The sequence below is a fragment of the Populus nigra genome, chromosome 2 (genome assembly GCF_951802175.1).
Source record: "Populus nigra chromosome 2, ddPopNigr1.1, whole genome shotgun sequence".
NCBI lineage: Eukaryota > Viridiplantae > Streptophyta > Magnoliopsida > Malpighiales > Salicaceae > Populus > Populus nigra.
In genome coordinates this window covers 43,274,817-43,289,467 of record NC_084853.1, presented here as the reverse complement: position 1 = coordinate 43,289,467, position 14,651 = coordinate 43,274,817, and the positions used below count along the sequence as shown (strand labels likewise).

The window sequence follows — 14,651 nt, the reverse complement described above, 5'->3', positions numbered from 1 at the left end:
AGTTGATCAAATAATTCTCACGAATCTGGATTGAAGTTTACAGATTCCCTCCAAATGAGTTCCTTGATGTATGTTTTCTTCAACAAAGATGGTTGCTCAAAATCAAAGTTGAAAGGCTTTGGGCAAACAAGCTCCTCATTAATGCCATGAAGAGGTTCCAAGCATGGATGGCACAATGCCTCATCAACTACGAATAGCAAAAAGATAAAATGTAATCATCGGTCAAAGAAAAGCTTCTTTGATGAGAAAATATACTCAATTTTAAACATTCTAATATAATTTCAAAATGTTGAGACATACCATATTTTACTCTACTAGTTTACTAATATATGTAATTTTGCTTCATTAAGTAATAGCAATTTTCTCAGCCATGAAAGAAAGAACATTTGGCTACACCACTAAAAACTATTTAGTTACTATAGTGTTGTTTTTCCCGTGAGATATTTTTTTAGTCAAGCAGGGAGTGAAGGGATCTTGATTATGCATGCATGACAGGTAGCATTAGGGGGTGCTGGCAGGGAAAGCAGCCAATGCAAGGAATTTTTTATTCCACTCACCTCCTTTAATATATTAGAATTTTAGTTTTAAAAATAGAAAATTTTTAATTCTAATCCCTCCAAAAAAATTTCCCTGGCTTGGTCCTCCCAAACTAAAATTTCTAGCTTCGCAATGCATTGTGTTAGCATTGTTGGGTTTTATGAATATTATACACGCAACGAAAATAATAAAATATAATATAATTTAGAAGCTTTTAGGATCTTGTTTGACAGATTTAGAGTTATTTATGAATTTATTATTTTAAGATCTAATCTTCTTCGGCTTTGAATAATTTTTTAAAAGTTGGATTATCGCAAACCACAAATTATTTAATTATTCAGCCTCCAACGGTAATCTACATGGACCACTATTAAGAAATCTTCTAAATTCTATTTAGAAGAGAGGGATTGTTATGCCTATAATCCTAACTCTCTATTATGTGACTTATATAGTTTTTCTGTGTAACAGACAATCATTTTAAAATAAAAAAAAACATGACTTATTATTTATAGAGAAATCTAAAAAACCTATAAATTATCATGATCTTGAAAGAAGAATTTTAATAATAAAAAAATAAAAAAATGGCCTTGTAATTTTGATGTGCCTATATTAAATTTTTTTTTTAGAAAACTATATAAAAAATTATAATAAAAATAACAAAAATGATATTTTACTCTAGTTAAATATTAAAAAATATATAAAAAAACAATTATGTATATTAGACTCATATAGAATATAATTGACAAAACTAAATTATCAATCAACTTAATATGAAAAAAACTATAATTGACAGACAATTCCAGATAAAAGAAAAAAAAAAAACTATATGGAAAAACACTGTAGCAATCAACAGTTTTAAAAAAAACTACAAAGCTAAATTATCAACTAGCTCAATATTAAAAAAATAAAATTGACAAAAATAATTATGATAAAAACATAAAAAAAAAAACAAAAAAAAGAAGACAATTTTGGCAAAAAAGTAAAATTAAAAATAAAAAAAATAAAGAAAAAACATGTGGTAAAAGCTAAAACTAAATTCTCAACCAACTTAATATGAAAAAAAAATTCAACAAAGATAATTTAAAAAAAATATGTGGAGAAATATTATACCGAAAGAAAAATTATATAAGAAAAATATTGTTGAAGAAAAATATTGTTGTAATTTACAATGTTTTTTTATTAAAAAAACTAAGTCTATACATGTTTTGTAAAACATAAAATATTTTAATATTATAAACGTGAGATCAAAATATAACACAATAAACATGATATCAAAATAAAATCTTGAAACATAATAATCACGTTCGAATGGGATTTTTCATTAATCGTGGGATTGCAGTCATACTCCTGTGCAAGGAAGTACCATCATGGCTCCGGTCACTTCATCAAATACCGACAGTATAGGTCCAGGTTTGTATTTCCCTGATTTATGATCAGCTTATTATTGTTTAACCATGTTGAAATTTGAATATTTTACATCCGATGGGTCCATGAGCCTAATAATTTGCAGGAACAACTTCCAATTAATTTTGTGGAACGACGTTGCAGATTCCTGCACGAACACTAAAATTGAAGATTTTTACACAGTTTCTGGAGACGAGTATGAGATTGCATTTGGAATGTCCACAAAGCAATTAGTCTCCAGACAGCTCAAATGCAGCTCTCCGTATAGTGCCACAACTGCACCAGGTGGGATAGAAGATGTTAGAGCAGAGGACATCACAGCTATCCACACAGAATCTGGGGTCAGGATCTGCAGGCCATGAAACGAGCCTTCCAGACTGGGAATTATGGGTAACATGCTGATAAAAACTATGACCCAGTGATTCAATGTATAAATTAGAGGAATATGGTGGCAGACAAAGTGACAGTGGCTGCTAGATTGGAGGGCATTGCAGGTGATCCAATCGAGGAGATTTTCATTTCTAATGTCCTAAGATCTGAAGTAAATCCAAATTACCATACAGCATAATCATTCCACAACAACTCGCACAACAGTACCAGAAGTAGTATTTACAGATTTCATCTCTCCCAGGTCAAAGATGAGAAACATTATATAACCTAGCAAGTCATAGCAATTCTTCACATTTAAAATCAACTTTCAGAAACCAAGAAAAAACAGGGACCATTGAGCGTCCTCACAACCATGCAGGATTCACACTCCACGACTGGTAGAGTTTTACTAGAGCACTCCTCACATGGCACCTCCACCAACAAAAGATGGAACCTTCGTAGAGATTCTGCTCGGCAAACTTGAGAATTGTGCTGCTTGTCCTCTGTCTTACACTTTCTGATGCGTAACAAATCTAAGATATCAGTTCATAGAGCTCTACAGAAAATCGTAAGCAAATCCAATATACACTATGTTTCTTATCTCTTCTTCTCTCAGAGATCCTGATGGATTTTATGTAATAATGTTGTACATCATAATCATGGGATACCTTCCCAAATGCACACAACAAGTTGATCAGATAATTCTCACGAATCTGGATTGAAGTTTACAGATTCCCTCCAGATGAGTTCCTTGATGTTTTCTTCAGTAAAAGATGGTTGCTCAAAATCAAAGCTGAAAGGCTTTGGGCAAACAGGCTCCTCATTGATGCCATGAAGAGGTTCCAAGTATGGATGGCACAGTGCCTCATCGACTGCAAACAGCGAAAAGGTCAAATGTAATCATCGGTCAAATAAAAGCTTCTTTGATGAGAAAATATACTCAATTTTGAACATTCTGATGTAATTTCAGAATGTTGAGACATACCATATTTTACTCTACTAGTTTACTGATATTTGTAATTTCGCTTCATTAAGTAATAGCAATTATCTCAAATATTATTCAATGAATGCACTTAATTCCAGATCAAATGTGTAGCCAAGATTGCAGGCGATGTCTCATAAAGATATAAACAACATATGAAGCTATTTCCGTAATTAATCCTTGTTTTGTCGCATGATCAATGTCATGTCTGTCCCTGAATGTTCAACTTTACCTTACGTATATAGTCATTGATTTTAAAAAATTGTTGCCGCAATGTCACAAACTAGTCCTTGACATCACTATCATGCCTCATTTTTACCTGTAATACGCCTATTTGGATCAAAGACCAGCATTTTCTCCAACAATTCGACAGCACCAGCAGACATGTTAGGAAATCTAGCAGCAAAATTTTGCCTGGGATATTGCGGAAGCTGCCTAACATATCTTCGAGCATTCTCGCTTCGTAGGAAACCAAGACTGAAGTCATCAGGTGAACCTATGAGCTTTTCAAAGATAAATGCACAAGGTATCATGCTCGTAGTTTGATAACAAAAAACTGAGCAGTTTCATACTATCAACAAGCCTGATATATATACTTCAACCTCTATGCATGCTAACAAAAGCTATAGAGTTGCACCCCACACAACAGACAAAAGAACAAACCAAAACATAACTGACAACAGAACAGAAGTTACACTGACTGAAGCACAAAATACAACACTTTCACATAATTGACCATGAAAAGGAGAAGGGAGGATAATTCTGTTCCTAATCACTTCTCTTTGTCTCACTATTGTCAGTGAGATATCATCACTGCCAGAAAATTTTCAGAATTCTCCCTAATTTTGCAAAAAAAAAAAAAAAAACAAAACCTAAATGGCCCCCTCAATAAAAATTTTACAAACTTGCCCCGAAATGTCACATCCTAGATTCATCCCTGGTCGTTACATTCAGTTACCAGATTAAGAATCACCATTAATGCAATTCCTGCCATTTGAATAAAAAGGAGGGAGGGAAGCGAGAGATGAGTCTCTGACTCATCAATTTAGGAAAAAAAGCCAAAGGGCATCATAATTGTCAATGCACATGACTTTTAAAGGTTACATTCACGCATGAGTTAATGAAAAGAGTTAGGGCTTTTGAAATGAAATTATTTAGGGCCTCCCGTCCACAAATGATGAGCCAGATACTTTGAAACAAAAAACACCACATGATGGTAGGGCACAATTGCTGGACAATTTCAAAATTACATACCTCTGTAATAAGCCTCAGCTGATGAACATAGTCTTTTCCAGGAAATAAAGGTTGCCGAGTCATGATTTCACCAAGTATGCAACCCACTGACCATATATCAATTGCTGCAGTATACTCAGAGCAGTTAAGGAGTAATTCTGGTGCCCGGTACCATCGAGTGACCACATACTCGGTCATGAAATCCGTTTCAGATGTTGTCCTTGCAAGTCCAAAGTCTCCAATCTTAAGGTCACAATTAGCATTCAAGAACAAATTACTGGGTTTTAGATCACGATGCAAGACATTTGCCGAATGCACATATTTAAGCCCTCTTAGCAATTGATAAAGAAAGTACTGCAAAGAAACAATTTAGATATCAGTGAAAATCAAGCACATAACAGAGTATTTGTTAATTTAACAATGCTTGCTCATAAAACAATGATAATTTCCAATTACAGCATATGTTATAGAAAGCATTTTATTCAGTAGCAGTCTCTGGGCAGCAGCATGTATCTCTTTGGAAACTTTAGTTTTCTTCCCTGGGAACAAAAGGAGAGAGGAGATGGAAAGGGGTACTAAATGTGATGGGTTGGCCTGTAGGAATTAGATGAAACAAGAGAGAGATAGAAGAATAGTGAAGCCAAATGATAGTGGTGATTTATTAGAGACATTATCCCGCTAAATTCCAAAAAAATAAGATAGCCAACTAATAAACCTATTAGCTCAACAAAGGCAAACAAAAAATGAAAGTCATCATGTTATGATTGTGATTTAGTTGAAAATATCGCATTTATTCATAGCTAATTTTAAAGTATTTTTCATTTAAAAATATATAAAAATAATATTTTTTTAACGTCAATAAATTAAAATAATCTAAAAAACACAAAAAAAAAAAATTTAAAACTAAAAAAATAAAAATTAAAAACACAGTCTAGCTGCACAAACAAACACCGCTTAAATGAGGAAGGATAGCTTGTGCTGCTTATCATAACTAGTTGAACCATTTTGTCAAAATTTAACCTGTAAAGCTTGAAATATGCAGCAAGCTAAAAAGTCCAGCCAAAAGTTAACAATATCCTAGAGAAAGATAAAAATAAATAAAAATCAAATAAGTAACCATAAGAACAATAATATCTAAAATAACTCGGCTAGCTATGAGTATAAATTACTTATAGTAAACATGAAAACCAAGAAAACTTAATGGAGCTAACCCGACAATGATCATCTGTCAATAGTTGGTTGGAGCGTATTATTTGATGTAGATCCGTGTCCATTAATTCATAAACAATGTATACGTCATTGAAGTTCTCCGTCTGGGGAGGCCGGATGATGTCTTTGATAGCAATAACCTGAGGAGCAGTAAATGATTAGCACGACCATGGATATAAAAAAAAAACACCATAGAAACAATAAATTAGACAGGTTCTGCGGTACAACGTCAGCAAGCACCCATGCTGTGTATGCTTCTATGCACGTAATTACAGAGTGTTGACAAACTAGTCTCAAATGAGGATAAAAAGAAGTCAAACAAATAAGTTAAGGACCTTAGCAGTCATGATAATCTAGTCAATCCTGAGATACCAGAGCACATGTCTAAAGGACAACGTCGAATACAAAAGAAAGTTGTGAATCAAATGAATCCAAGGTAACTCTAGTCGACCCAGCAACTGGCCTCCGAATCACCAAGATCATCATGCTTTGTGAAAGCAAAACTTGAAAGTTTAATTTACCAAGGAATCACCCACTCCATGATAAGAATAAATTAAACACGGAACAATTTAACAAAAATCCCACCCCTTGTAAGAGAATCTCAATTGCAACAGAACTCAGTTTCTTAGTAGCATTGTCACAGGGTAGGATTTTTCTTGTTAAAATTTTCCAGTTCCAATGTGGCAGCTCAGCCCCCTGCCAGACTCGGCCTTCCCTCTATTTATTCACTCGTGTTTATTTAACAACTAAGTGTTTCCGCTCACCAAGAGATTTCTCTACACTCTCCCCCGTTACAAGACAAGCGGAAACAGTAGAAAGGATGCAATGCAATATAAGTTCTGTGGGCAGACAAAACCCATTGTGCATATCCCATACATTAACGGACTTGCGTATATCCTTTTGAGTTAATGAGGATTGTTAGCATTATAACAGAGTTTAGCTACGAAATCATGAGCAACGACTTCAGCTGATCTACAAAATCATGAGATATTAACTTCAGTTGAGCTAAGAATAGTGAGAATAACAAAGGAAAACAAACTTACATTTTCATGATCCATGTGGCGAAGAAGCTTAATCTCTCGTAAAGTCCTCTTGGCATCTATTCTATTGTCAAATGCATTACCAATCTTCTTGATGGCAACCTCTTCACATGTCTCAGAATTCACAGCAGCACTGAAGGAAACAACAAAATCACATCTTCCTTCACGTTGTAGATTTCACACAAAAAATTAAGTCAAACATAACGAGACCATAACATTCGCGACTCACCAGTAACAGCAGTTTTCCTAACTAATAAAACAGATTCCGTGCATTTTCCTTTCTGTAAAGTATTCCAAACACGCTCGAAACTCCATTAACAACTTTTTTTAGCACTAGCTTCACGGTTTACCAAACAGCCTAGAGCACTTAGTTTTAAGAGGATTTATGAGATTACGGTGTCCTGGATATTGTTTTGTTTAAAAATATATTAAAATAATATTTTTTTTATTTTTTAAAATTATTTTTAACAGTCATAAAACAATAAAAAAAATTAATTTTTTAAAAATAAAATTGAAGTAAAACGGCCTCTTAATGTTGTATTCTTGAGACTTCCACCATCATTTCTCCGATTCCAAAAGGATAGCTAAAAATTCTAATAAAAAATCATAACTCGAAAGGATATTTTAAGAAGTACACAGTTTTTAACCTCAAAGAATCGAAATCGGAAACTATAAGTAACCAAAATCTACAGTTGAAACTTAAACACGATCATACAAGGGGAGATTAAAAGAATCAGACTTACCAAACAATACCATTAGCGCCACGGCCAATAGGTCGAATAGGAGGGAAATACTTTCTAGAAACTTCAAAGAGGTTACCGTACACATTATACTGTACATAGCGTCCACCATGAGCAGGTATGCCTTTGATGTTAGGATCACCACCTGAGCTTGACTCTAAGCTTGTCATTTTTTTCAGTAGCAACCTGAAAGGATCCAATTAAGCTAGAGCGAAAAGGAGATAGAAAGGAAAGGGCTAATTAAGCAGTCCAGTGGTGGTTGTTGAGGAGGAGGGGGGGGGCTAAAAAAGAGGGCGGACGTGTAGTGGGCGTAGAGCTTTCTCGTTTTCACATTTCTTCTGGTTGGCGTGCGGGTTGTTTTACTACTATTAGAGTCTACACTTTACAGGGACGAGTGAGAAAGATGGGGAGAGAAGATAAAAGGTAGAGGTGGACTGGACCGTGTGGTGCCCGACTTTTGAACTGGAAAAGCTTAGCCTGCCTCGTGACTCGACAATTTGCTTGCTGACGTTTATTTAATTTATCTCAGGTAGTTTTTCCTAGAGAGAACAGGAAAGAAAATATACACTGTTTTTGTTGGTGATTGTGATTTAACTCTAATTTATCAAACTTCGAATTCTGACTTTTCTAGGTCTCTCGTGTTTTTATGATCGGTAGTGCGATTGATTGAAAAATAAAGAAAAGAAATTATGGGTGGATGGCATTTGATTTCGATTGGTTCTAGCTCAAAATCACTGGTGTTTAGGCCTGCCTAAACTTAGCCAGAGCAAGCGGACAGAATCATGTCTATCATCCCATTCTTTTCGATTTGGGTGAACTGGAAGAGAAAGATGCAGGAAACGGACCCATCAAGCATTCCTTTCTTCAAGGAACATGAACAACTCAGCAGATCATGATGATGATGATCATCATCATCATCAGTATGGCTCTCTACTCCCTCCATTTTTGTTCAAACTAACCTAACTGTAAGAAAACATCACACTGATAATTTCAAGTATCTTTGCATTGCATTTCGAGTCACAGTCATGGTTCGTTCAACACATGTTTGCTTGGCGTGTTTGATACTCCGATCAAAATAATTTTTTTTAATTAAAATTATTTTTATGTGTTGATTTTAAAAAATAAAAAAATATATTAAAAAAAAACTTTAAAATATAACTTCAAAAACCACGCTTTCAAATTACCACGAAGAAAAGGTTTCCCGTGTTTCAAACCAACCTTCAACGAGCTGAAAAATCAAAAGGAAGCAAAAAGACTCCCTCCTCCAAGAGAAGATAACAACTCAAGGCTCAAAGTCAAGGCCTGCCTACCTTATTTTCCACCGACCGGAAAATCCGCCATTTTCTCCATCCCCCCTGGAAAGGTCTACTCAAACACGAACCTTCATCGACATTAGCATCTCCGGATTTTGTCTCCCCAAACGTTATTTTTGTTCCAAAACTGTCACCGTATATTTTATATGGCCATGGCATTACTGAATTCCTGATTGTGGTATTTTTATGGAATCCAGGGAAAATTTGTTCAGGATACTCTAGAATTCGAAAAATTAATGCATTACTTTAATGAAATAATACCATGTTGATTGTAGATCATTTTGCCCTTCGTTATGTTCCAATTTTAAATTGGTTTTAGCTCCGAAATTCTTCTTTCTTTGCTCAAAGCTAAAGGTTTTACTCTGTCCAAATATCCATTTTTTGGTCCCGATTTTCCTCTAATTAAATTACTTGTAAAAAAAACGAAGAAGAAGAAAATTAATCGGAAACACAAAAAAAGGAAAAAGGAATACAGCCCAAACAACTTCAAAAGTCCAGAAGTAAGTGGTCTAACTGAAACAAGCCCAAGAGAAGCGAAGCCGAGCCAAATCTTCGAACTTTTTTTTTTTTCACATCACAAGCAATCAGCCTGCCTATAATTTTCGCAGAGCAAACGCTCTGTTTGAAGCTAGTTTTTAGTAGGGGAAATGATCTTCAGTGAAAGTAGAATACAGCATCAGGATGATGCATTACCCTACTTAATACGGGCTTAAGCAGCTGCTTCCCTCGGTTGAGGTGAGGTGGATATACTTGATTGTGGAGTTTCCGAATTCAAGACTGGCAATTAATTATAGCTCAAAACAGGCATGCTCTTCACCAAGCATTCCTCGGTGGATTTTACTTAATCATGCTGATGAGTTGGCTATGTCGTTGACCAATTTCAGTCGAGCCAGAAGTCTTTAGTAGATATTTGACTACCACCGAGGGGTGTAAGTGGGATGAGTGTTCTTGTTAGGAATTCCAAGGATTCTTGTGGTTACTGAGGATTCAGCTAAAGGAAACTCGGGAACGGGGAGCTTTCCATAGTTCAACCCCTACCATCATAGGATTTCATTCTCAAAAGAAAACTACTATCATGGGATTACCAGCCATTTGAATCCCTAGTGTATCATGCTCGGGCCTGCCAACTGATTTGAAATATCAAGGAAGGTTTGCAGTTGCAGGGTTGAGTTTCTCAGAGACCCACGTTTGACCGAGGACTAATGTGTTCTGACACGGCCAACCCGGAGAATGGAGAATTAATTGTGATAGTCCAAGTCCCCACGAAAATCCTACTTCCTGCTAAAGAACAAAACAAAAGAAAAAAAAAGGGGACATTTTACCAAGAGTTTTGATTTGGATAATAGTCTTTGAATCCGAAACAACAGGTTGCTTTATCTTGTTGTCTCATTTCTTCGTTTGGAGGCCTCCGCCACAACGTTTATAGTTATTTACTCAGCACTCTTATCATCAAATGAGATGGAGTGATTTCTTATCCCAGATCAGTTCATTTATCTATGTACGTTGATTTAATGAAGTGTTCAGACCTCTTGGTGTAGAAGTTTGAGAAAATTGTGAGGTATGTTTCTTATATACTCGCAAAAGCTGCATAAAATGTTTCTTATATACTTCTCTCTTAGTTACAGGGTTAGTGGGTTACTATATTGTTTCATTTTATTTTTTTATTAAAATTAATTTTTATTTTTTTATTATTATTTGTTTTGTTTTTATCTTTTTTTATTATTATTATTTTAAAATTTTGCTCTTCATCACTTGGTTTCATTTAATTTTTATATTAAATTTAATTTTTATTTTTTTAATTATTGTTTTTATTTTTTTCTAATTAAATCTTATTTTCAATCTCATCCATCACCCTATGATTTCAATTATTTCTATATCAAATTCAGTACTTGATTTTTTTATAGCAATTTCTTTGGTTTTAGATGTATTTTTTATTACATTTTTTTTAATTTTTCTCTTAGCATTTTATTGATTTAAAATTTTATTTAGTTATATTTTATATTTTGATTTCTATGGAATTAGTTTCAAGCTCATAGTTATAGATTTTGAAAGTTAACACAGATTTACTTAGGTTTCTTTTAAAATTGCTTTATTAAGAATTAGTTTTTATTTTTTTTTCTTTAAAGTTATTTAAATATTATAATTATGAAGTTAACAAATTAATTTGAGTTGACTTAGATTTTTTATTTTGTTATTTTTTTAATTTGCTTTTTTAGTTTCACCCTTCATATTGTTTGATAATTAAACTTTATGATTTTATTCAATTTATTTTTAATAAGACTTTATAGTTTTATTCAGTTTACTTTTAATAGGCTATCTAAATATCACAAACATGCTACAAATTTTACATGCTAACCTAGACAGGCAAGCAATTTTTTTATTTTTTTATATTGTTATTTTTTTATCAGATTATTTTTTATCATTATATTTTTTAAATTAACCTAACTTATTCCATTCAATTGATACTCGTCTTTTTTTTTCTTTTTTTTTTTGCCTTAGTTTTTTTTTCTAGGTTGAAAAAAATATTAGGTTGGCACAGCATAGAGCTAAGCCTTTTGTCTAGTGTGCTCTAAGCATCAAATGGCTTCAGGGGTTCTACGAAAAGGTAGAAGATGAATACCCATCAACATATCACTGGAATCAAAGAAGCTTTTTGCTTTGCGAAGCACTCCCAGATTATGCAGTTGCTTCTTGCAGAAACCCCCTATGAATCATCTGATTCCAGTCCGAGTGCTGATTCATTCAACTGATGAAGGCATGTAAGAAAAAGTACTTCTCAATAGTATTCTCAAATATTGAGGATGTAGTGCAATGATCATAATTGTAAAATGACAATATTCTGATGCATCCCATCCCAATTACAGGAAACTTAAAAGGATCAATAGATCTGATTCCTTCCAAAAGTTTCTAATTCACGAATTTGCACCCCTTGGAAATGATGCAAAAGCCAACACATCAAGTCATTTTACTTGGATCTTGTATACCAACTCTCTAGGTCAAGTCCACACCCAAACACATTCAGGAAGTTAAAGTCACATACAAATGATGCCGTTGATGCTTACCATGTGAAAACATCAACTTGGAATAACTTCATCCCTGAACAAAACAGAGTCGAGACATCTATAGTTAAGGAACAAAAGCATTTCCTACAATGAGTTATATAGACGTGCACTTTGGAAAGAAATAACAGACACCCAACTGAATTTCACAAACAGTCATCGTGGTTACCATACAGTAACCTCAGACTTCTTCAACTTTCATGCACAACGCAGGAAAAAGCCCTGAACAACAAGGATGCATTTACGGATAGCCACAAGAGGAAACCCCACACCTAGCATCCTCCTTGAGGCCAGCACCAGTATCCTATGGCAAACGACTCAAAGAATATGTATTAATGAATACGAGCATTTTGCATTAAAAAAATCAGATAAAAAACCTACCCGTATATCATCAAAGAATGCGGGCATGCTATCTATGTCTCCCTACTCCTAGCCATAACGAGTGAAGGGAAGAAGGGGAGTTAAGGTAAAACATAACAAGTAGTGAAACAGTACAAGACATTTCATGTATTGTTGACAACATTTCGGACATGTACAAACTAGTAAGAAAGTATTACAAGATACCTCACACCACACAAGACAGGACAGGCCCACACAAGACAATACACTACTGAGGGAACAAGCGGTATCAGACATGAGAACAAGTGGCTTCAACATAAACATCTATCCTGTAACCTGTTCCCCATTATTCCCTCGGGATGGGTCGGCAACGGTATCAGACACTCTCAGGTTACAAAGCAAAGCATCACGCCCACTTAAAACTATTTTGAAAAAGCCATCTACTTCCTTAGCAAGAAAATCTAGCACCTGAGAAAGTTTTTCTGCTCTCCTCCCCAAATCTGAAAAAGAACTGCTGAATGCTTCCACTTCAGTAGGTCCCATACCATCTTGGATCATGGGATATAAATTATTCACAACTGTCTCAACTTCATCTAATTCTTTCAAGAAAGTAAATTTCCCACGAGAAAATACTTCTCTAATTTCTCCATTTACTGTAGTTTGCAAATCAGAATAAGCTTGTGCCCACAATATTGTGTTGGGTACATCCAAATCTATCAGATTCTCTGAATTAACTGAAAATGCAGCAGCAAAAACACTACATACAAATACTGTCTGTACCTTAACTCCATACATGGCACGCATCAACACCTTTCCTTTGGCCGAGTTCTTAACCTTAGGCAGAGTCAAGGAATCCACAAGACTCCCTAAGATGGATTTACAGTTTTCCAGTCTTGGGTTCTTGGAGCCAATGTGCTGTCTCCAGCTATCTAGGGAAGAACATGCCCGCACTAACTTCTCTGAAGTGTTGGACTCCAATTTATGCAGGGCGCATTGAAGAAAAAGATGACTTTGGTTCAGCCGTGAGAGCTCAGAGCTAAAAGCAATGCAAATATCAAGCAACTTCACAGTGATGTCCAAGTACACATCTATCCACTTCTCATCCCATTCAGTCACAGGGAGCTCAAGTTCTGTGATAAGTGTTTTTATGACAGTATGAGTCTCACAGAGTGACTCCATTGCCAATTTCATCCATGTGAAGCTAAGAACATCACCCTTGTCTTTAGGATTAAGTTTCCGCAACCTCGCTGCCAATGCCTCCTCAAATGTATTTAATAAAGAAAGAAGCCTTGGAGACAACTGAGAACCCTTTGGAGATAACATCCTGAAAGGATTTCCAAATGGAAAGAAAGGGCGGTGTGGCTCTTGTGGTTGACTCATTTCAACAATTTACTGCAACAAGTTTGGAAAAACAAAATCATTAATCTTGTTGCACACAACATCAAAAGAGCGCACACAAAATCAACAAAAAAAACACACCAAACAAAAGATCTACAATCAATAGATAGCGATTAGGACCCACCCAAACTTAAGCAAGATAAATTGCAAAACTTATCATCACAATGAAACAATTCATCAAGAAAACAGGAGAAAGAACAATATCTCCAAAAAAGGTATTTCTTTAAGCCTCCATGCCTTCCTGAGAGAAAGTCGAGAAAAACTCTTACCAAATACTCAGAAAAACAAATTCCAACCCCATCAACCAAATAAAAAACCTACACAACATATAGACCTTAAAAAGGAACTCAAAACAAAAGCTAGACAAAAGAAGATCTATAAAGAACACAGTTATGCATATCCAGTTATTGGCCGCTCTACATCTTTCAAAATCAATAACAACAGCAAGAAAAAAGAGGCACAAAATCAATGCATATTTTCTCGTTATCTCATTCACACAAGAATTTCAAGTTCAAACCAATCAAAATAAAAATCAGTTAAATTAAATGAAAAAAAAATCAAATCTTTTCCTGCCAAATCGAATCTAAAGTTTCGATCTATGAATCTCTCATTTCAATTCATGCCTTCTGTTCTTAAAATTAAAACACAATCAAACAAGCATATAATTCATACACAAAACAGTTCAAACTTTATAACTCACCTAAATACCAGATCCTTAGATCAGAATAGCAATCAAGTCAAGACGAAACATAAGAATCACTAAGAAAATATTGAAACCCTAACCCTAATCATTTTTACTAGAAAAAACAATACTCTAATCTAAGATCTAGAAAAAAAAAAAACAAAGAGAGACCTTTTTTTAGCTATACTTGTAAGAGAGATAGTACCTGAAGGAGTACTTGCGAGAGCTGGGAAATTTCCAGAGAAAAGTGTCCAGACGCGGAGCTTTGTTGAAAGTTTCCGGTTAATCTAGAGAGGTTAGGTGAGGTCTCTATTTTGTAGCTGAAGTTGTGGGCAAAGGTTAAGTA

General features: G+C 34.7%; 2 protein-coding genes across 6 annotated transcripts; both read right to left on the bottom strand.

Moving 5' to 3' along the window:
- Positions 1-2,483: 2,483 nt before the first annotated feature.
- On the bottom strand, positions 2,484-8,408 carry LOC133681983 (mitogen-activated protein kinase homolog MMK2-like). Of its 2 annotated transcripts, XM_062105197.1 has the most exons (7): positions 7,518-8,408; positions 6,778-6,907; positions 5,737-5,874; positions 5,546-5,602; positions 4,547-4,879; positions 3,612-3,795; positions 2,484-3,182 (listed from the first exon to the last, which is right to left on the bottom strand). In XM_062105197.1, exons 1-7 carry the CDS (start codon positions 7,682-7,684, stop codon positions 3,016-3,018), a joined length of 1,176 nt encoding a protein of 391 aa, XP_061961181.1. In that variant the 5' UTR covers positions 7,685-8,408; the 3' UTR covers positions 2,484-3,015. The 2 variants fall into 2 exon arrangements, with proteins under 2 accessions (XP_061961181.1, XP_061961182.1); XM_062105198.1 differs by lacking the exon at positions 5,546-5,602 and having other exon boundaries at positions 7,518-8,370.
- Positions 8,409-12,367: 3,959 nt separating this feature from the next.
- LOC133681985 (protein BPS1, chloroplastic-like) lies at positions 12,368-14,649 on the bottom strand. 4 transcript variants are annotated; one of them, XM_062105201.1, is made up of 3 exons: positions 14,477-14,614; positions 13,748-13,864; positions 12,368-13,617 (listed from the first exon to the last, which is right to left on the bottom strand). In XM_062105201.1, the coding sequence occupies exon 3, from the start codon at positions 13,603-13,605 to the stop codon at positions 12,550-12,552; it is 1,056 nt and encodes a 351-aa protein (XP_061961185.1). In that variant the 5' UTR covers positions 13,606-13,617; positions 13,748-13,864; positions 14,477-14,614; the 3' UTR covers positions 12,368-12,549. The 4 variants fall into 4 exon arrangements, with proteins under 4 accessions (XP_061961185.1, XP_061961184.1, XP_061961183.1 ...); XM_062105200.1 differs by lacking the exon at positions 13,748-13,864 and having other exon boundaries at positions 14,511-14,649; XM_062105199.1 differs by lacking the exon at positions 13,748-13,864 and having other exon boundaries at positions 14,477-14,612.
- Between the last annotated feature and the right edge of the window lie 2 nt (positions 14,650-14,651).